Below are 23,592 nucleotides of genomic sequence, written 5' to 3'. Positions count from 1 at the left end.
CCTTCACTGTACTCACCACCAAAGCCCCGCCTGTACGCACCAACCCACATTCCAACAGTACCCACCCCCTCACATCCGGACAGTACTCATCCCCACCCCCCGACTGTACTCACCCCACCGCACACTTCGACTGTACCCACCCCCATACACACCGACTGTACTCACACACCCCCACATAGACTGTACTCACCCCACCGCACACCTCAACTGTACTCACCCCACTGCACACCTCGACTGTACTCACCCCCCCACACCCCCGACTTTACTCACCCCCCCACACCCCCGACTTTACTCACCCCCCCACACCCCCGACTTTACTCACCCCCCCACACCCCCGACTTTACTCACCCCCCCACACTCCCAAGTGTACTCACCCTCTCAAACCCCGACAGTACTCACCCTCTCAAACCCTGACAGTACTCAGCCCCTCACACCCCGACTGTGCTCAGCCCCTCACACCCCTGACTGTACTCACCTCCCACACCCCGACTGTACTTACCCTGAACACCCTGACTGTACTCACCCTGCACACCCCGGTTGTACTCAACCCCCACCCCGCCGACTGTACTTAACCCCACACCCCTGACTGTACTCACCCCGCACACCCCGACTGTACTCAACCCCCAAAACCTCGACTGTACTCACCCTGAACATCTTGACTGAACTCAAACCCCACATCCCTGACTGTACTCGCCCCCCACACCCCGACTGTACTCAATTCCCACATCACCAACTGTACTCACACCCCACACCCCCAACTGTACTCACCCCGCACACACCCGACTGTACTCGCCCATCCCACACCTCCGACTGTACTCACCCCCCACACTTCCGACTGTGCTCACACATCCACACCGCAACTGTACTCACCCCCAACAACCCCTAGATACTGACCTCACTCCCTACACCTTCACTGTACTCACCACCAAAGCCCCGCCTGTACGCACCAACCCACATGCCAACAGTACCCACCCCCCCACATCTGGACAGTACTCAACCCCCATACCTCCGACGGTACTCACCCCACCGCACACACCGACTGTACTCACCCCACACACACCGACTGTACTTTCTCCCCCACATCGACTGTACTCACCCCCCATACCCCCGACTGTACTCACCCCCGACATCCCCAACTTTACTCACCCCCCACATCCCCAAGTGTACTCACCCTCTCAAACCCCGACTGTACTCAACCCCCACGCCCCGACTGTACTCAACCCCCACGCCCCGACTGTACTCAACCCCCACGCCCCGACTGTACTCAACCCCCACGCCCCCGACTGTACTCAATTCCCACACCCCCGACTGTACTCAATTCCCACACCCCGACAGTACTCACCCCGCACACCCCGACAGTACTCACCTCCGCACACCCCGACTGTACTCAACCCCCCCACCCTGACTGTACTCAGCCCCCCCGACTGTACTCAGCCCCCCCGACTGTACTCAGCCCCCCCGACTGCACTCGCCCCCCCGACTGCACTCGCCCCCCCGACTGCACTCGCCCTGCGCACACCCGACTGCACTCGCCCTGCGCACACCCGACTGCACTCGCCCTGCGCACACCCGACTGCACTCGCCCTGCGCACACCCGACTGCACCCCCAACAACTCCAAGATAATGACCTCACTCCCTACACCTTCACTGTACTCACCACCAAAGCCCCATCTGTACACACCAACCCACATTCCAACACTACCCATTCCCCCCACATCTAGTCTGTACTCACCCCCCACACCCCCGACTGTACTCACCCCACCGCACCCCCGAGCGTGCTCACCCCCCTCACCCCCGAGCGTGCTCATCCCCCCACCCCCGACTGTGCTCACACCCCCCACACCCCGACTGTGCTCACACCCCCCACACCCCCGACTGTGCTCACACCCCCACACCCCCGACTGTGCTCACACCCCCACACCCCCGACTGTGCTCACACCCCCACACCCCCAACTGTATTTAACCCCCACATCCCCGACTATATTTAACCCCCACATCCCCGACTGTATTTAACCCCCACACGATGACTACGTACCCTGCAGACCCCGACTGTACTAAGGCTGCACATCCCGACTGTACTCACCCTGCACACCCCGACTGTGCTCGCCCCCACACCCCGATTGTACTCTATCTCCACACCCACAAGTGTACTCTATCCCCACACCCACGAGTGTACTCTATCCCCACACCCACGAGTGTACTCTATCCCCACACCCACGAGTGTACTCTATCCCCACACCCACGAGTGTACTCAATCCCCACACCCATGAGTGTACTCTCACCCCAACACATCGACTGTACTCACCCACCACACCCCGATTGTACTCAATCACCACATCCCCAACTGTACTCACCCCACCAACACCCCGACTGTACTCACCCCGCACACCCCGACTGTACTCACCCCGCACACCCCGACAGTACTCACCCCGCACACCCCGACAGTACTCACCCCGCACACCCCGACTGTACTCACCTCCGCACACCCCGACTGTACTCACCTCCGCACACCCCGACTGTACTCAACCCCCCCACCCTGACTGTACTCAGCCCCCCCGACTGTACTCAGCCCCCCCGACTGTACTCAGCCCCCCCGACTGCACTCGCCCCCCCGACTGCACTCGCCCTGCGCACACCCGACTGCACTCGCCCTGCGCACACCCGACTGCACTCGCCCTGCGCACACCCGACTGCACTCGCCCTGCGCACACCCGACTGCACCCCCAACAACCCCAAGATAATGACCTCACTCCCTACACCTTCACTGTACTCACCACCAAAGCCCCATCTGTACACACCAACCCACATTCCAACACTACCCATTCCCCCCACATCCAGTCTGTACTCACCCCCCACACCCCCGACTGTACTCACCCCCCACACCCCCGACTGTACTCACCCCCCTCACCCCTGAGCGTGCTCATCCCCCCACCCCCGACTGTGCTCACACCCCCCACACCCCCGACTGTGCTCACACCCCCCACACCCCCGACTGTGCTCACACCCCCACACCCCCGACTGTGCTCACACCCCCACACCCCCGACTATGCTCACACCCCCACACCCCCGACTGTGCTCACACCCCCACACCCCTGACTGTGCTCACACCCCCACACCCCCGACTGTGCTCACACCCCCACACCCCCGACTGTATTTAACTCCCACATCCCCGACTGTATTTAACCCCCACATCCCCGACTGTATTTAACCCCCACACGATGACTACGTACCCTGCAGACCCCGACTGTACTAAGGCTGCACATCCCGACTGTACTCACCCTGCACACCCCGACTGTGCTCGCCCCCACACCCCGATTGTACTCTATCTCCACACCCACAAGTGTACTCTATCCCCACACCCACGAGTGTACTCTATCCCCACACCCACGAGTGTACTCAATCCCCACACCCATGAGTGTACTCTCACCCCAACACATCGACTGTACTCACCCACCACACCCCGATTGTACTCAATCACCACATCCCCAACTGTACTCACCCCACCAACACCCCGACTGTACTCAGCCCCACACCCCGACTGTACTCAGCCCCACACCCCGACTGTACTCAGCCCCACACCCCGACTGTACTCAGCCCCACACCCCGACTGTGCTCAGCCCCACACCCCGACTGTACTCAGCCCCACTTCCCGACTGTGCTCAGCCCCACTTCCCGACTGTGCTCAGCCCCACTTCCCGACTGTACTCACCCCCACGCCCCTGACTGTACTCACCCCCACGCCCCCGACTGTAATCATCCTGCACACTCTGACTGAACTCAAACCCCACATCCCCGACTGTACTCACCCCCAACTGTACTCACCCCACCCACACCTATCTGTAATCACCCCGACTGTACTCAGCCCCCTGACTGTACTCACTCCCCCACACCCGGACTGTACTCACCCCGCACCCCCCCGACTGTACTCGCCCACCCCACACCTCCGACTGTACTCGCCCACCCCACACTTCCGACAGTGCTCACACACCCACACCGCAACTGTACTCACCCCCAACAACCCCTAGATACTGACCTTACTCCCTACACCTTCACTGTACTCGCCACCAAAGCCCCGCCTGTATGCACCAACCCACATGCCAACAGTACCCACCCCCCCACATCCGGACAGTACTCAACCCCCACACCCCCGACTGTACTCACCCCACACACACACCGACTATACTCTCTCCCCCACATCGACTGTACTCACCCCCCAATAACCCCGACTGTACTCACCCTCTCAAACCCGGACTGTACTCATTCCCCACACCCCCGACTGTACTCAACCCCCACACCCCCGACTGTATTCAACCCCCACACCCCGACTGTATTCACCCCGCTCACCCCGACTGTACTCAATCCCCGCACACCCCGACTGTACTCAATCCCCGCACACCCCGACTGTACTCAATTCCCGTACCCCCCGACTGTACTCTACCCCCACACCTCGACTGTACTCAGCCCACACACATCCTGACTGTATTCACACCCCCACATCCCGACTGTACACACACCCACACACCCCAACTGAACTCACCTCCTATACCCTGACTGTACTCAACCCCCCCACCCCGACTGTACTCACCCCCTGACTGTAATCACCCCACCACACCCCGACTGTACTCAACCCCCTGACTGTACTCATCCCCCACACCCGGACTGTGCTCACCCCGCACCCCCCGACTGTACTCACCCCGCACACACCCGACTGTACTCACCCGCCCACACTTCCGACTGTATTCTCACACCCACACCGCAACTGTACTCACCCCCAACAACCCCAAGATACTGACCTCACTCCCTACACCTTCACTGTACTCACCACCAAAGCCCCATCTGTACACACCAACCCAACTTCCAACACCACCCATCCCCCCCACATCCAGTCTGTACTCACCCCCACACCCCCAACTGTACTCACCCCACCGCACACCTCGATTGTACTCACCCCCACACCCATCGACTGTACTCACCCCCCAACATCGACTGTACTCAACCCCCACACCATGACTGTACTCACCCTGCACACCCCGACTGTACTCACCCTGCACACCCCGACTGTACTCACCCTGCACACCCCGACTGAACTCAAACCCCACACCCCCGAGTGTGCTCCCCCCCACTCCTTCGAGTGTGCTCCCCCCCAAACCCCCGAGTGTGCTCCCCCCCCACACCCCACAGTGTGCTCCCCCCACACCCCAAAGTGTGCTCCCCCCCCACACCCCCGAGTGTGCTTCCCCCCCCACACCCCCGAGTGTGCTTCCCCCCCCACACCCCCGAGTGTGCTCCCCCCCCCACACCCCCAAGTGTGCTCCCCCCCCCACACCCCCGAGTGTGCTCCCCCCCCACACCCCCGAGTGTGCTCCCCCCCCACACCCCCGAGTGTGCTCCCCCCCCACACCCCCGAGTGTGCTTCCCCCCCACACCCCACAGTGTGCTTCCCCCCCCACACCCCCGAGTGTGCTCCCCACCCACACCCCCGAGTGTGCTTCCCCCCCCACACCCCCGAGTGTGCTCCCCCCCCACACCCCCGAGTGTGCTTCCCCCCCACACCCCACAGTGTGCTTCCCCCCCCACACCCCCGAGTGTGCTCCCCCCCACACCCCCAAGTGTGCTCCCCCCCCACACCCCCGAGTGTGCTCCCCCCCCACACCCCCGAGTGTGCTCCCCCCCCCACACCCCCGAGTGTGCTCCCCCCCCACACCCCCGAGTGTGCTCCCCCCCCACACCCCCGAGTGTGCTCCCCCCCACACCCCCGAGTGTGCTCCCCCCCCACACCCCCGAGTGTGCTCCCCCCCCACATCCCCGAGTGTACTCACCCCACCCACACCCCGACTGTAATCACACCCGACTGTACTTACCCGCCCACATCCTGACTGTACTCACCCCCTGACTGTATTCACCCCACCACACCCCGACTGTACTCACCCCCCTGACTGTACTAACCCCTCCACAACCGAACTGTACTCACCCCGCACACCCCCGACTGTACTCACCCCCCCCACACATTCAACTGTACTCACACACCCACACTGCAACTGTGCTCACCCCCAACAACCCCAAGATACTGACCTCACTCCCTACACCTTCACTGTACTCACCACCAAAGCCCCACCTGTACGCACCAACCTATATTCCAACAGTACCCACCCCCCCCACATCCGGACTGTACTCACCCCCCACACCCTCAACTGTACTCACACCACCACATACCTCGACTGTACTCACCCCCACACACACCAACTGTACTCACCACACCACAGCGACTGTACTCACCACCCACACCCCCAAATGTACTCACCCCAACACCCCCAACTGTACTCAGCCCCCACATCCCCGAGTGTACTCACCCTCTCAAACCCTGACAGTACTCACCCCCCACACCCCCGACTGTACTCACCCCTACACCCCCGACTGTACTCAAGCCCCACACCCCCGACTGTACTGAACCCCCCACATCTCGACTGTACTGAACCCCCACACCGCCGACTGTACTGAACCCCCACACCGCCGACTGTACTCATCCTGCACACCCCGACTGTACTCATCCTGCACACCCCGACTGTACTCATCCTGCACACCCCGACTGTACTCACCCCCCGCAGCCCCGACTGTACTCGCCCCCCGCAGCCCCGACTGTACTCGCCCCCCGCAGCCCCGACTGTAGTCGCCCCCCGCAGCCCCGACTGTAGTCGCCCCCCGCAGCTCCGACTGTAGTCGCCCCCCCAATCCCCCGACTGTAGTCGCCCCCCGCAGCCCCGACTGTAGTCGCCCCCCAATCCCCCGACTGTAGTCGCCCCCCCCAATCCCCCGACTGTAGTCGCCCCCCCAATCCCCCGACTGTAGTCGCCCCCCCAATCCCCCGACTGTAGTCGCCCCCCCAATCCCCCGACTGTAGTCGCCCCCCCCAATCCCCCGACTGTAGTCACCCCCCCCAATCCCCCGACTGTACTGACCCTGCACACCCCGTAGTGGGCGGCACGGTGGTACAGTGGTTAGCACTGCTGCCTCACAGCGCCTGAGACCCGGGTTCAATTCCCGCCTCAGGCGACTGACTGTGTGGAGTTTGCACATTCTCCCTGTGCCTGCATGGGTTTCCTCCGGGTGCACCGGTTTCCTCCCACAGTCCAAAGATGTGCAGGTCAGGTGAATTGACCATGTTAAATTGCCCGTAGTGTTAGGTAATGGGTAAATGTAGGGGTATGGGTGGGTTGCGCTTCGGTGGGTCAGTGTGGACTTGTTGGGCCGAAGTGCCTATTTCCACACTGTAATGTAATCTAATCTAATGTAATCTAATCTACTCGCCCCGACTGTACTCGCCCCCCCTCTCCCCCGACTGTACTCGCCCCCCCTCTCCCCCGACTGTACTCGCCCCCCCTCTCCCCTGACTGTACTCGCCCCCCCTCTCCCCCGACTGTACTCGCCCCCCACACCCCCGACTGTACTCGCCCACCACCCCCGACTGTACTCGCCCACCACCCCCCGACTGAACTCACCCCCCACCCCCCGACTGTACTCACCCCCGCACACCCCGACTGTACTCACCCCCGACTGTACTCGCCCCCCACTCCCCCGACTGTACTCACCCCCCCACTCCCCCGACTGTACTCACCCCCCACTCCCCCGACTGTACTCGCCCCCCCCACTCCCCGACTGTACTCGCCCCCCCCCACTCCCTGACTGTACTCGCCCCCTCACACCCTGACTGTACTCGCCCCCTCACACCCCGACTGTACTCGCCCCTCCACTCCCCCGACTGTACTCGCCCCTCCACTCCCCCGACTGTACTCGCCCCTCCACTCCCCCGACTGTACTCGCCCCTCCACTCCCCCGACTGTACTCGCCCCCCCACTCCCCCGACTGTACTTGCCCCCCACTCCTCCGACAGTACTCGCCCCCCACTCCTCCGACAGTACTCGCCCCCCCACTCCCCCGACAGTACTCGCCCCCCCACTCCCCCGACTGTACTCGCCCCCCCACTCCCCCGACTGTACTGACCCTGCACACCCCGACTGTACTCACCCCCCCACCCCCCGACTGTACTCGCCCCTCACACCCCAACTGTACTCGCCCCCCACACCTCAACTGTACTCGCCCCCCCACTCCCCCGACTGTACTCGCTCCCCACCCCCCGACTGTACTCGCCCCCCACTCCCCCGACTGTACTCGCCCCCCACTCCCCCGACTGTACTCACCCCCCACACCCCGACTGTACTCACCCCCCACACTCCGACTGTACTCACCCCCGCACACCCCCGACTGTACTCAATCCCCACACCCCGAATGTACTGACCCTGCACATCCCGACTGTACTCAACCCCCACATCCCGACTGTACTCAACCCCCACATCCCGACTGTACTCACCCCCACATCCCGACTGTACTCACCCCCACATCCCGACTGTACTCACCCCCCACACCCCCGACTGTACTCGCTCCCCACACCCCCGACTGTACTCACACCCCACATGCCTGACTGTACTCGCCCCCCACACCCCCGACTGTACTCACACCCCACATGCCTGACTGTACTCACACCCCCACACACCCAACTGTACTTACCCCGCTCACCCCCACTGTACTCACCCCCACACATCCAACTGTACTTACCCCGTACACCCCAACTGTACTCATCCTCACACCTGTTTGACTGTACCACATCCCCAAACCCCAACAGAACTCACCCCCCCACACCCTGACTGTTCGCACCCCCCCCCCCACACACACACACCTAACCGTATTCACCTCCCCCCAACCCTCCTTGACAGTACTCATTCCCCCGACTGTACTCCGGCACCCACACCTCCCCAACAGTATTCATCCTCCCCGCACCCCCACCATAACCTTCTTCAACTCCACCCTGCCCCAACACATGCTCACATCTCTGAAGTGGAATAACCATTAGAACTTGTTCATGGTCTTTTTAAATGACAGAGTACTAACCGTATATGACCAAATCTTGTCTAAACAATGATGTTATCAAACACTGTCCCTGCTTCTTCTGTTCAAACACCCTCCTGTCACCGCTAACCTGCTGACCCTAGATAATTAGCTTCGTTCAACCCTAGTGGACAAATAGGGAACTTCAGGTGCCCCAGTATAGCGTAAGCTGGAACTTATTATTGAGTCTGTGGTTTCATCTGTAAATTCTTTGATGAGTGACTCAAACAGTAAGCAACTTTGAAATGGTAATTAAATACAATTATTGTTTGTCAATGCAGTTAACAGTCTCGTTTCTGGGGTGTGTTATTATTGAACACATTGAGAATATGTGTTTGTCATCGTACAGGGTTTCATACGATGGTGCTCAGAGGCCTTTTGGAGCACTGCCAAGTGGAGAAACAGGTGCTTCCTCCTCGAAAGGAGAAAAGAGGCTAAATCAAACAGCCATGGAGGCCTCTGCAGGCCACAGGTTACTGACCCACCCTGATCACAAAGCCTCTGGGAGGAGGCCCCACATTTTCCAGGCCCAAGTTCCAAATCTGAGGCCTTACCACCAGCAACATAGACTTCAGATTTGTAACTCACATGAGTCACTCGATCTTTCATTTAGTCTCTCCCTCTTACTTTATAACTTTCTCTCTTTAACTCTTTCTCTATCTCTTTTTCTTTATCGCTTTCTCTTACTTTATCTCTCTCTCTCCCTTTTTCTTTGTTTCTCGCTGTCTCTCACTTTCTTTCTTACTCTCTCTCTTTCTTTCCATGACTCATCTGAAAATCTATTTTAATTTTCTGCATTTATATCCAGTTGCGGAGCTTAATTTTCTGTCTGACTCACTGAATGACAGGTCATTGACTCATTAGTGGATAAAAACATTATCAGTGACCAAAAACACATATGCTTGAGCAGTCAAAGTTGCTGCCTCCCAGTCACTGATGTCAGGATGCAGCATTGTACATTATGCGACCTGGGGTAATGTGTGCTATGATCAGACATGTGAAGCACAAAACCCTTTACTTACTTTTCAGACGCTACACTACAGGACATCACTAGTATTTTCTTGTTTGTTTGAAATTGGTTAGGCCGGCTTAATTCTGATAACCTGAAGCAGCTAACCTGAATGGTTTCACTGGCTGAGGACAGATCTCTCTGTAAAACATTAGTGTTTTCATAATGCATGGCCTATTCGCCCAGTTGATTTAGCAGGTAGCCAAGACCAGTAACCAAAGAAATAAAGTACCAACCCACTCAAAACATTCCCTCCCTTTTCCTTGTGTACCAATAGACATAAGAAGCTTAAAAAAATACTTGTAAGTGCATGCAAATTACTATTTTCTGACCCAATGACACTGAAGGGATGCCGATGTTTCCACGTCAAGCTGGTGAGTGGCTTGGAGAGGAACCTGCAGGTGTTGGAGTTTCCATGGATCTGCTGTCAGTGTCCTTCTAGGTGGCTGTGGTCATGGGTTGCAACGTACTGTCTAAGGAACTTTGGTGAATTTCTGCAGTGCATCTTGTAGATGGTACACACTGCTGCTACTGAGCATCAGTGCTGGAGGGAGTAGATGCTTGTTCATGTAATGCCAATCAAGTGGGTTACTTTGTCCTGAATGGTGTCAAGCTTTGAGTGTTGTTGGAGCTGCACCCAACCAGGTAAGTGGGGAGTATTCCATCACACTCCTGACCTGTGACCTGTGATGGTTTTGTCAGGAGGTGAGTTACTCGCTGTAAAATTCCTAACTGTATTTATATAGTTTCTAGTTGAGTGTCTGGACTCCTAGGATATTGATATTGAGAATACAGAGGAACTTTGATTATCTGAATATCGATTATCCGAATTTCGGATTATCTGAAGAAGATTTCAAGGTCCCGCAAAAACGTTACATCAAAGAGGTAAGTGTACTCGATTTACCTGTGCTGAAGAAGATGTGAAAATGCTGGCAAAAAGAAAGAAACACAAGCAGCTCAAGCATCAGCGACTGGATATTTTTTAGGTAAGGGTTGTTACACAGCCCTTTGCAAAAGGAAGTGTTTTACAATATTTCTGTCACTTTACCGAGACAGAGAACATAAACGCATGCGTGAGGTGGTGTCTCTGTCTTTTTGTCGTGAGACTGAGTTCCCGGAAACTAACAAATGCTCTTGCAATCGTAGAAGCTGTTCAGGATCTTGTTTAATGCTATCTTCACCACTCCTTGTCAAATGCTAACTACTACATTTTTAAAACATTTTCTCACGTTATCATTGCTTTATTTTGTTCATCATGTGAAATCTGTGTCCTCTTGCGCTCAATACATTGAAATTTAAGACTTAAACATATTCTACGGTATAGCACAGTGTTAAATCAGCATGGCTTCCCTTGTTTAAGGTAAAATCGGTTATCCAAATAATCAATTATCTGAACAAAATAGTGCCCGTCTATCTCGTTCGGATAATCGAGGTTCCTCTGTATCGATTATGGAATAGGAATATTGAGATCATATTCCCAACAACTTATTTGTTCCTTTAGTTTTGTTTATTAACAGAAAGGGAATTAGTCACACCTGGATTCCAGATTGTGGTGAGAGGCTCTTGTATTGGAAGTTATGAGGCTAGAGGTAGTTGGCCTTTGGAGAAGCGACAATGAGGCTGTGACCCTTACCCTCAACCCTCTGAAACAAATGCAGCCAGTGCTTATCAAGGCATGGAATCCTTCTCAACATGAACCAACTATTTCAGAAGAGATTGCATTGGAAGAGAAATTGATTGGTTAGGGAATGGAATCTAAGGAAAGAAATAGCTGTTAGTGCTATATTTAGGATCTGTTTCAAACAGCAATAATGTATTGCAAATGATTCATTTGTGAAATAATCATGGGCTAACTGTTGCTGTCACTGTGCGTCACTGTCCATGTTTCTGGACCCAGAATATTAAACATTACTTTGGCAGCAATAATTGTTTACATGGCAAATTCTGTGTTTTTATCATATTTTGTTCAAAAGGGGGAGTTTCCTTTAATTTACCCCTTATCAACATCTTGTAATGAATGATAGGAATGAACGATAATGTTCAAATTACAGACTAAAATCATTACTTACTTTTACTGATGGGGCACGGATAATCTGAGTAAGGCTCCAGCAGGGGCTGAACTCATTAGATTGCAGTTTAAAATTGATTTGGACATTCTTTGCTGGTCTGCATTGTTTTAGCTGCACCTTTCATGAAGTTTATTCCAATGGAAATTATTTGACCAACTTAGCTCATCTTTGCCAATTTGTTGCTGATGATTGATTTCGTTCTGACTTTAAAGACTTGTGTGTAAGTAGCTCCATCAAAACTTCAGGACATCCCAAAGAGCATGACAGCAAATAAAACATTCTTTGAGGTGTAATCAATTTTGTAATGTAGGAAATACAGCAGCTAATTTGCAGGCAGCAATCTTTACAAGACAGGTTACTGGGATTTATTTACAGTGCATTCAATGATGGTTCAGCTGATCAATAGGATATGCATTGACTGTACTCTGAAGTATCAAAAAGTTGTCCTATGGTGCTACAGCAGTGGGTTTGGCTGATGCCAGGGTATCGGCAGCCTGCATGCCAATTGCTCTCGGTCCAATTTGGTTTGTTTTCAAGCTTTGCAGTGAAGCAGAACAAAACTGGCATCCACCCACTGGCCAGAGTCACAATGAATGTTCTCGTGACATTTTCAAATCAGAAATTTGCTCTCGACCAGAACCAGTCTTGATTTTCCCTTCTATTACTGATAAATTACTTACCAGCATGTAATTGTAATTCCCCAGAAGTAATTTGTTCTTAACAATCAGGTACCAACTGGTGCCTTGTTAATACTCAGGGATACGTCAGGTGTTCTTTTTCCTTCTTTAGTCTGAAAATTTTTCATTCCTCAGATGTGAAAACTTCTTGCCATTGACAAGAAGCTCAGAAACTGCAAGCTTAAGGTGTAGCTGGGAACAGACATTGGTGGCTCCAACTTCATTGTGATAGAATGTGCAAAACTCTTTGACCAACTGAGCAGCCTTACGCCAGTATAAAATACTCCCACCTTATCCTGGAGACCACAACATTTACATGCTGTGAGATATTTAAGGCCATACAATAATTAATTGTGAATTGTAACTTGCAACCAACTTATTCCTGATCTTTGTACAGTGATTTTTCCACTACCCTGTGACTCTCTATGATGAGTCCATGTGTTGTGATGTGGTGTGGTGCTGTGGTCTCGGATGGTGTATGTGCAGTAGAGAAAAACCTGATAAATGCTGCTTTTACCCTGACAAACTATAGAGGCAGATTGGAGTTAAGGTATGCTCTTCAGAAACCGAAAGCTGGTTTGTAGAGCAATTAGACCAAAGAACAATACAGCACAGGACCAGGCCCTCTGATCCTCCAAGCCTGCGCCAACACATTTTGCTATTCCACACTAAAACTGCCTTAACTTACAGGATCCATCCCACCCCCACCCCCCCCATTCCCTTGCTATTTGTGAATTCATCCAGGTACTTCTAGAATGCTGCTATTGTGTCTGCTTCCATCACCTTTTCTCTTCCTTGGAAGTTTGAACATGCATTCACCCCTCTTCTGAAATGTGATGTTAAATTACATATCTGTAACAAGGAGCCTGAGAAATCACCAGTTGAATGTAGGGACAGTTATTCCAAGGTGTATTAGAAATTACAGATTTTAATACTTACTTTAGCTGGTTAAGTCTTACACTTTCCTGAATAGAAAGTATATCCATGAGATGGATGAATGTTAGTCTTTCTCCAGAGGGTTGAACTTTAAGAGGTTAGAAGGTAATCTATGCAAGGGCCAAATTAGATCACATCCGGAGCTCTATTTTTACTTCTGGGAATCACACTGTAGGAAGGTTATATTGACCTTGAAGGGAATGTAGTATTGATTGACTGGAATGAGTCCTGGACTCCAAGGATTAAAATGTGGGATAGAGATTTCACAAACAAAAATTGTGTACCCTGGGAATGTTAAACATTGAGTTATTCAAGGTTTACAAGCTTTTCAGGAGTACTGATAGGATATATATAGAGAAACTATTTATGCTTCTTGGATACTGTGTTATGGACCAGACCAGACCCCCCCAAAAATATTTTAAGATAGTCTAGACCCTAACCTTTTCTTATTTTAAAGGCAAATGTAAAGTGCTATGTTCCAGATGCAGTGTGACTGGTCAAAGTATTCAGCATTAAGCAAAACACAATTTATTCAAACAAAAAAGAACTTGGAATAAATTGACTCTATTGGAAATCTTAACAGAATAATAGAGACACTATTAGTAATTAACTGTTCCAATATAGCAATATCCCATAAACACATCTCTTGGCAAAAAGGTAAATTTAGGAATTAGATTTTCTTACATGCAATGCCCACAGTAGGAAGAGAAACCCCAGCTTCTAGCTCTAACCGAGAGAGAAGGAAAAATAGCTTCTACTTCTTCAAAACTCCAGCAGCTTCTGTTGGATCTAAAAGCTAAAATAAGGTGGAAATCCTGGTCTGTCAGAACTGACCACACCCATGCAAGCTGCTTCTTTTGTTCTAACTTTTTTTTAAAAACCCCAAGGTCTCCCTAGCTGTTTATGTTACCATGGACTACTTCTCATCTTTCATTCAATCTCTCTCTCAAAAGAAACCAGGACAAAATATAGCTCCTAAAGCCTCAGCATCATCACACTGGGACTAAGGAGAAGTAGTCTAAAAATTAGAACTAGTTCTTTCAGGAATGTAATTAGGAAACACATTTACATGCAAAGGATGTTAGAAGGACTAGAGGGTTTGAAATATAAGGAGAGGCTGAGACATTGTTTTCCCTGGAGCGTAGAAAGTTGAGGGGTTACCTTTGTAGAGATTTATAAAATCATTAGAAGCATAGGTAAATTGAATAGCAAAGGTCTTTTCTCTAGGGTAGGGATGTTCAAAAGTAGAGGACATACTTTTAAGGTGAGAGGGCAAGATTTAAAAGGGACCTGAGGTGCAACTTTTTTACACAGAGGATGATGCATATATGGAATGAACTGCCAGAGGAAATGACAAATGCAGGTACAGTTACAAAATTTAAGACATTTTGGTCAGGTACATGATTCAGAAGGTTTTGGAGGGATATGGGCGAAATGCAGGCAAATGAGACCAGTTTAGTTTGGGAAACCTGGTTGGCATGGACAGGTTGGATTGAAGGGTCTGTTGCCATGCTATATGACTCTATGATGGTATAAGTTAGAAACTTTTTTTTCCCAATAAATAGCAACTGATGATAAAGTGATTGTTAGTTTTGATTCTTAGGTTGATGGATTTTTGTTATCAAATTTGTTAAAAGATATGGGTCAAAGGCGGGTTATTGGAGTTAGTTCACAGGTCAACTACAATCTCGTTGAACAGCAGAACAGATTGAAGGGGCTAAATGGCCTTCTGCTGTTCCTGATCAATTTGATGTGTAGCAGCATTATCAATGGATTTAGAAAGAAGGGAACTCCAGGGAGGAGGGGGGGGGGGGGGGTGGGTCCTCCCTCCATTAGTGGTGACTAGTCCTTTTAAGGAGTCAAATGGAGATGTCGTAAATTTTCTCAAAAAGCACTTATCACTAATGACCTGTTTGAATGGATTGACACACCAGCATTACTGTTTTCGCCTACCCATCTGTCACTTGTGATTAAGTGTAATTTCCTTGCCCACTTTGCAGCTTGTGTGGGTCGAGAGGTCAAAGATGGACGGTAATATTATTCGAACACTCAGACTGCTTCCATGCTCTCAGGGCAGATAGTGAGGTGCACTGCTACTGGGTTTAAACACACTTCTGCTGTGCCCCTAATGAGAGTGCAATACATTTGACATCTGGTTTTCAATTTGCTGCTGTCTGTATTGCTGAGCTGCTATGGACCTGCAGTTACCCAGGACATATCTTTCTTCAATCACGAACTGTGGCTACTTTAGCATCCACCTTGTTTTAATAAGTTGTTGTTTTTAAAATGGTACAGGGATATTAAAAGCCTCTTCCATTTTCTCTTGGAAAAGGAATGCTGCAAGTGGAGGAGGTGAGTTTCAGCAGAGAAATAGCATACTTGGGTGGGACATGATTCAAGAACTTCCCGGTACACCAGTCATGCATGGTATTGACTGCTAGTCCGGGTGTGCCCCTGAATTCAGTTATCACAGTTTATGTTACAGTATTTACTGATGTGGATTGAACTAGGGCTGTAATTAACCTAAGTGCCTTAAGATCTAAAATTAGATGTTTGTCTGATCCATTTCAGTGCATGTTTGAAGGTTTCTTTGAGCTCTCTGCGAAGATAATGAGTTCGGCCTGTTTAAGAACAGTAACTTATGCTCGGGTCTAATGGCAAAATTCATTGGCTCAGTATTTCGGTCTCCAGATCATTGGAGAACAGACATACACCCCAAGGATGTGTGTAGGTAACAACCATGCCCAGAATTCCCAACATGCTGCCCTTTCCATTTCATGGTGAATCAAACCTCAGCTGTGTATTGACTATCAACCTTCGAAAAGGCGGGAGGTAATTGGGATGTATTTAGGGCTAAATTACACTGAAGGCAGAATTCCATCAGTTCACATAAACAATCAATTATAATTATGTTTATCTTCCTATTCTCATCTTCACTTTAAACAATTTTCTATTATCAACCCAGTTGATCTAAACTTGAATGTAGCAGTTGTTTCTGCCTCAGCCATTAACCCTGAAATGGAAGTGGAAACATGAAAGCCAATTAGTTGGTCCAAGGCAAATACCATGGGGTCACTGGTGACTTCCCTTCTTAATTCAAAACCAGTACGAACAGGTGGAATTTTGCAGGTGGAATACTCTGTGTTTTCCTCCAAGTAGGGATCAAAAGATAAAAATTATCCAGCTCCTGTAGAGTTGCAGGTTGCTTTTCATTCATGAAATGTGAGTGTTTTTGGCAAGGCTGTATTTATTGCTTATTTAGCCTTAGAGAAGGAGGTGATGAGCAGCCATCTTGAATAGCTGCAGTCCTTGAGATGTTGGTACAGCCATGCTGCTATTGGGAAGGGAGTTCCAAGGTTTTTGGAATGACAGGTATTGACAACGAAAGAACAGGAACATAGTTCTAAAACAAGATATGTGACTCGCAATTTGTAGTGTTCCCATGCACCTGCTGTCCTTGTCCCGCTCGATGGTAGAAGTTATGATCTTAGGAGGTATTGTCAAAGACAAATGCAAGTAAACTGTAAAGTAATCTAATCTAATCTAAACCCAACTGTACTAGAAAATAGAATCCCTACAGTGTGGAAACAGGCCCTTCGGCCCATCGGGTTCACACCAACCCTCTGAAGAGTAACCCAACCAGACCCATTCCCCCACCCTATTATCCTATATTTACCCCTGACCAAAGCACCTAACCTACACATCCCTGAACACTATGGGTACTTTAGTATGGCCTATCCACCTAACCTGCATATCTTTGGATCGTGGGAGGAAACCAGAGCACCCAGAAGAAACCCACAAAGACACGGGGAGAATGCGCAAACTGCTACCCGAGGCTGGAATCGAACCCAGGTCCCTGGAGCTGTTAGGCAGCAGTGCTAACCACTGAGCCACCATGCCGCCCTTGAGCAGAGGATCCTGATGGACATGTGCACAGAGTACTTAAGAGGGCAGGACAGTAGAAGAGAGCAGTTAATAAAGCACATAAATAATTGAGAATCTTCCAAATCTCATTCGTCTCTACCATTGATATGCAAATGAATCTTAGAAACATTTTAGAAGAATGATTCACTGTAAAGTATTTCCTTAACACCCACCCTGGGTCATTCGCTTTCTAATTGTACATTTCCAGGAAGACACAGTGAAATATGCAGATGTTACAAAACAGTAGCAAGTCATCTGATCCAACCCAGCTGACCTATACACTCCATTCAAGTCAATAGTTTCAATTACATTTATTAATTACATTACACTCCCTATTCCCGTATTCCTTTAAGTCCTGCAAAATTCCTCCATCCACCCAACTAATCTAACCTAGAATGTAGAAACTGGGCTTTCAGTTACTACAAAGGAATCTATTCTGGAACTTCATAACACTAAGTGTGAATATATTATGGCTGTCCTCTGTCGATACTTAATCTTCTATTTCTGAGACCACCACCTTGACCCTTTAACTATTGGAAACAGTTACCTCAGCATTCATCAGGAAACAGTTGTTTCAAATGTTAATTCTTAATGTGGGCATCTCTGGCTGAGCCAGAAGTTTGAAGGAGGTGTTGTTCCCATGTATCTGCTGCCATTATCCTTCTAAATGGTCGAGGCCATGAGTTTGAAAGGTGCTGTCTGAGAAGCCTTAGTAAATCTCTGCAGTGCTTCTCAAGGGTTGTTGGAACTACACTCATCCACACAATCAGGAAATATTTCTTATGTGTCTTGTAAATGGTGGACACATTTTTGAGAGTTAGGAGATTAGTTACGTGCTGTAGGTTCCCTGGCTTCTGACCTGCTTTTGTAGCCACAGTATTTGAAGGCTAGCCCAGTTCAGTTTCCTGTCAATGATAACCCCCTGGATATTGACAGTGAGGTATTCAGGACTCCTGTCATTGAATATCAAGGAACAATAGTTAAATTTAAATGGTCATCGGATAGGCATATAGATGAGAATGGAATAGTATAGGTTAGATGGTCTTCAGATTGGTTTCACAGGGTGGCACAACATCGAGGTCCGAAGGGCCTGGACTGTGCTGCAATGTTCTATGTTCTAAATTCTCTCTTGTTGGATATGGTCATTGACTTTGGCTTGTGAGGTATGAAATCTTTGAGGAGAAAGTGAGGTCTGCAGATGCTGGAGATCAGAGCTGAAAATGTGTTGCTGGAAAAGCGCAGCAGGTCAGGCAGCATCCAGGGAACAGGAGAATCGACGTTTCGGGCATAAAGGCTTATGCTCGAAACGTCGATTCTCCTGTTCCCTGGATGCTGCCTGACCTGCTGCACTTTTCCAGCAACACATTTTCAGCTTGTGAGGTATGAATACTACTGCCCAAACCTGAATATTGCACAGGTCCTGTTGCATGTAGACATGGACTGCTTCAGTATCTGAAGAGGTTCATCATCCGCCGTCACTTCCGCCACCTCCAAACAGACCCCAGCACCAAGGATATATTTCCCTCCCCTCCCCTATCAGCTTTCCGTAGAGACCACTCCCTCCGCGACTCCCTTGTCAGATCCACACCCCCCACCGACCCAACCACCACTCCCGGCACCTTCCCTTGCAACCGCAGGAGGTGCAACACTTGCGCCCACACCTCCCCCCTCACTTCTCTCCAAGGCCCCAAGGGAAACTTCCATATCCGCCACAGATTCACCTGCACCTCCACCCACATCATCTACTGCATCCGCTGCAGCCGGTGTGGCCTCCTCTATATTGGGGAGACAGGCCGCCTACTTGCGGAGCGATTCAGAGAGCACCTCTGGGCCACCCGGACGAACCAACCCAACCAACCTGTGGCACAGCATTTCAACTCCCCCTCCCACTCCACCGAGGATATGCAGGTCATTGGACTCATCCACCGCCAAACCACAACAACCCGACGGTCGGAGGAGGAGCGTCTTATCTTCCGACTGGGAACCCTCCAACCGCAGGGGATGAACTTGGACTTCACCAGTTTCTTCATCCCCCCTCCCCCCACCTTGTCTCAGCCGGATCCTTCCAGCCCGGCACCGCCTTCCTGACCTGCAGTCTTCTTCTTGACCTCTCCGCCTCCACCCTACTCCGACCTATCACCCTCACCTTGACCTCTTTCCACCTATCACATTTCCAACTCCCCTCCTCCAAGTCCCTCCTCCCTACCTTTTATCTTCTCCTGCTGAACACTCTCTGCTCATTCCTGAAGAAGGGCCTGTGCCCGAAACGTCGAATCTCCTGTTCCCTGGATGCTGCCTGACCTGCTGTGCTGTTCCAGCAATAAAGTTTCAACTCAGTATCTGAAGAATTGCAAATGGTGCTGAACATTGTGCAATCATCAGCAAAAATCCCTATTTCTGACCTTATAATGGAGGGAAAGTAATTGATGAAGCAGCTGAAGATGATTGAGCCTAGAACACTACCTTGAGGAACTCCTACATGGATGTCTTGCAGTTGAGATAACTCTGACCAGTGGAGAGTTTGCCTCTGATGTCCACTGGTTCCAGATTTGCTAGGGCTCCTTGATGCCACACTCAGTCAAATGGTGCCTTGATGTCAAGGACTGTCACTCTCACCTAACCTCTGGAATTCAGCCCTTTTGTCCATGTCCGAACCAAGGCTGTAATGAGGTCAGGAGCTGAGTGGCTCTCACGGAACCTAAACTGGACGTCACTGAGCAGGTTGTTGCTAAGCAGCTGCTTGACACCTTCCATCACCTTATGGATAATCTAGAGGAGACCAATGGGGCAGTAATTGATTGGGTTGGATTTGACCTGCTTTTTATGTTTAGGACACATCTAGACAATTTTCTACATTGTCGGGTAGATGCCACTGTTGTACCTGTACTGGAACAACTTGGCTAGGGGTGTGACAATTTTGGTTCAACTTGTCCAAATCAGTATGATCTAAACTAATAGATCAATGGTTATTTTATAGAACCTTCCACATTCACAGAATTCCCCAAAAGGACTTCACAGTGGATGAATTACTTTTAAAATGTCACCATTGTTGTCATGTAGGCAAACAGCAGCCAATTTCTACATGGCAAGATCCCATAAACTGTAATTAGAGAGTGACTGGTTCTTTTCCTCTAATAATGTTGATTGAAGGGTCACCATTTGCCAAGCAAAACGCTCTTACCTTGCACCAAAAAAAACACTCTTACCTTTCACACGCACTCAGACAGGCAATGAGAAACTCATCCAGAAGGTATTACATGTGACAATGCAGTACTTGTCAATCTGGTGTGTGTGCTCCACTGAGCTTAACCCATTTTCAGGACAACAAGAGGCATAGTCTATAGCTGGCGGCAGGTTGGTTTAAGTAAGACATCAGGAAGAAGCTTTTCAAGCAGAGGTGATTTACTTCTGATTGGTTGGACAGTGGAACAAAAATCATTTCAGCATCAGAAAGACAATGCGTGGATGTTTATTGTTTTCTGGATAATTGAATGCACTTTGAGCTGTATATATCCTAGTACAGCAGTTGCCTGTCAGTCCCTGTAAGTGCACAATTGGAGGGAAAATAATCAGTAACCCTTGATTATTGTAACACACACACTCATTCACATTAACCAGAAACTGAACTGGACTAGTCATATAAACAATGTGGTTGCAAGAGCAAGTCAGAGGCTAAGAGTCTTGCAGCAAATAATTCACCACCTGACTCCCCAAAGCCTAGCCACCATCGATAAGGCACAAGTCAGGAGTATGATGGAACACTCCTCACTTACCTGGTTGGGTGCAGCTCTGATAACATTGAAGAAACTTGACACCATCCAGGATAAAGCAGCCTGCTTGTTTGGCACCACATCCACAAACATCCACTCCCACCTGCACCGAAGCTTAGCAGCAGCAATGTGTACCATCCACAAGATGCCATGCAGAAATTCACCAAGACATTTTAGATAGCGCCTTCCAAATCAACGATCACTTCCAACTAGAAGGACAAGGGCAGCAGATAGACAGGAATACTACCCCCTGCAAGTTCCCCTCCAAGCCTTTCACCATCCTGACTTGGAAAGATATTGCCGTTCCCTCAATGTTACTGAGTCAAAATCCTGGAACTCCCTCCCTAACTACATTGTGAAGGTGACTCCAGCACATGAACTGCAGCTCACCCCGACTTTCTCGAGGGTTATTGGGAATGGGGCAACACATACTGGCCAGCCAGCCATGCCCACATCCAATGAATGAATAAATGATACAAAAACCTCAGGAACTCTGGTCCCTTGTGGACAGTGGCTTATTACTTCACAGATTGACAGATTAATACAGTGCAGTAGAAGGCTATTCAGCCTGTCTTATCTTCCCTGGCTCTCTGAAGGAACAACTCACCTAGCGCTATTCTCCCTGCTCTCTGTCCATAACCTGCATATTCTTCCTTTTCAGAAAACAGTCTCTATTTGGGTGTTATCAGTAAACCTGTCTCCAGCACACTCAGAGAGAGTACATTCCAGACCTTCATTACTAGCTATGTGTTTTGTTTTCTCTTTCATATCCTCTTTGCTTCTCTGGCTAATTATTTTAAATATATGCCCCATTTTTAAAATCTAAGTTTCCATGAGCATGTTGTGTAATTGGAGATGGGCTGATACCCATTCTTCCCCACCCCGGGGTCCTGAAGTTCCTGTTTTGGTAATCAATCTAAAGAAAATGTAGAGTTTGACGGGTTTTAATTGATCTTAACAGTCATCGTCTTCAGGAGAGTTCGTTCTGCTTACAGCTTTTAAAACAAGGGTCGAGTTTTAATGCTTTTATTCCTATGATTCATTCAAACACGTACAGTTGGCAATTTAGCCGGGAGTCACATTTCATTAACGGGACGATGCTCTGGGTAAGGCGTGATCTGCATTTTTCGGATGAGTAAATGATTCAGAACGCAGGTCCATGGCTATTCCCACTCAACTTTCGGTTCTCAGCTGGCGACGGGACTGGCTTCTCTCAATAGGCGCCAGAGCACTGTCCCTCCAGGGGGATTAATAAGAGGGGTACAGCCATGGTGATCCAGGTAAGGTGCATCCTAACTCCCCCGGGACAGAGGGAGGGAGTGCTGGCGAGCTGACGTCTTGCTCTGAGCTTCCAGCGACTCTGCAAAGGGGGCTGGCTGTCTCCAGTGAGTGGAGAGCGCTATTTGTTTGTCAGTCCAGCTCTCTCTCTCTCTCTCTCCATACATGGCCAGTGCGGGACCCCACAGGCTGACTCCCTGAGCTCTCAGCAAGCAGCGAGCGCTTAAGGAGAGCTCTGCTCATTACGGGGAGCTGTCAGTTCGCGACCCAGTGATGGACTTACCATCCCCTGTGAAATCCTCTGTGGTGTTTTAACCCGGTGTCCTGGCAACCGTCTTTTCCTCCGTGTGCGTTTTTGTTTTTCCAAACAAAAATAGCGGACATCATACCGTCAAAATGACAGAGAGATGCAGTGTTTTAAGAGCTCTGTCGGCAGCCCTGTGCTGTTTCTATCGGAGCTCCTACATTGGAGTCAAGGTATGTACATTACATTTCTACAGGTCAACCAGACCGGGCTATTCCTGATGAAACTTGAAAAAAACATATATTTGTACCAGCATAAGGTTTACAGATCCCACGCTTCACGTCTCTGGAATAACAGCTGAGACATTATCATTGTGTGAATACAGACAGGAATGGTTTTATGAATGAAGTTATGGTCTGTGTAAAGTTTTAAATTTCCTACTAACCCGGTGCTCCCCCTGAAGGAGGCTCTATTCAAATGTACCTGTTAGCTCGAATTTTGTTTTTATTTTGTTAAGTGTGTGACATTAGACTCACGGAGTTTGGTTCAGCTGTACGGTATTAAGCAATGTGTTCTTCCTCAGTTTGGCATCAGGCTTTAATACTTAAAATAACTCGAGAGGTTGTCATGGGAACTTTCCATTTAGCTGTGAGCCAGTTCCTGTGCCTTGAGGGTATTATTAGTGTTGGATCGGGGTCTGGGCCCAGCCAACCGTCTTGCTAAGGAATGAACTAAAAATAACCCC

The 23,592-nt window shown here is 50.2% G+C and overlaps 1 protein-coding gene across 3 annotated transcripts in view; it reads left to right on the top strand.

Annotated features, from left to right (window-relative positions):
* Positions 1 to 23,592, top strand: part of bcar3 (BCAR3 adaptor protein, NSP family member) — a 188,151-nt gene that overhangs the window by 118,856 nt on the left and 45,703 nt on the right. The window contains exon 1 of one of the 3 annotated variants that reach the window (XM_043698830.2): positions 22,789 to 23,080. The exons of the other annotated variants lie outside the window; for them this stretch is intronic. Within the exon in view, the coding sequence (XP_043554765.2) occupies positions 23,000 to 23,080 (81 nt within the window). The 5' untranslated portion in view covers positions 22,789 to 22,999. Of the gene's footprint in view, positions 1 to 22,788; positions 23,081 to 23,592 lie in introns of those variants that run through there. 3 annotated transcript variants of the gene reach the window in all.

Source organism: Chiloscyllium plagiosum, unplaced genomic scaffold, assembly GCF_037043375.1.
Source record: "Chiloscyllium plagiosum isolate Xiang-an unplaced genomic scaffold, Cpla_swu_hap1 HiC_scaffold_9, whole genome shotgun sequence".
NCBI lineage: Eukaryota > Metazoa > Chordata > Chondrichthyes > Orectolobiformes > Hemiscylliidae > Chiloscyllium > Chiloscyllium plagiosum.
This window is presented reverse-complemented; position numbering and strand designations above follow the sequence as displayed.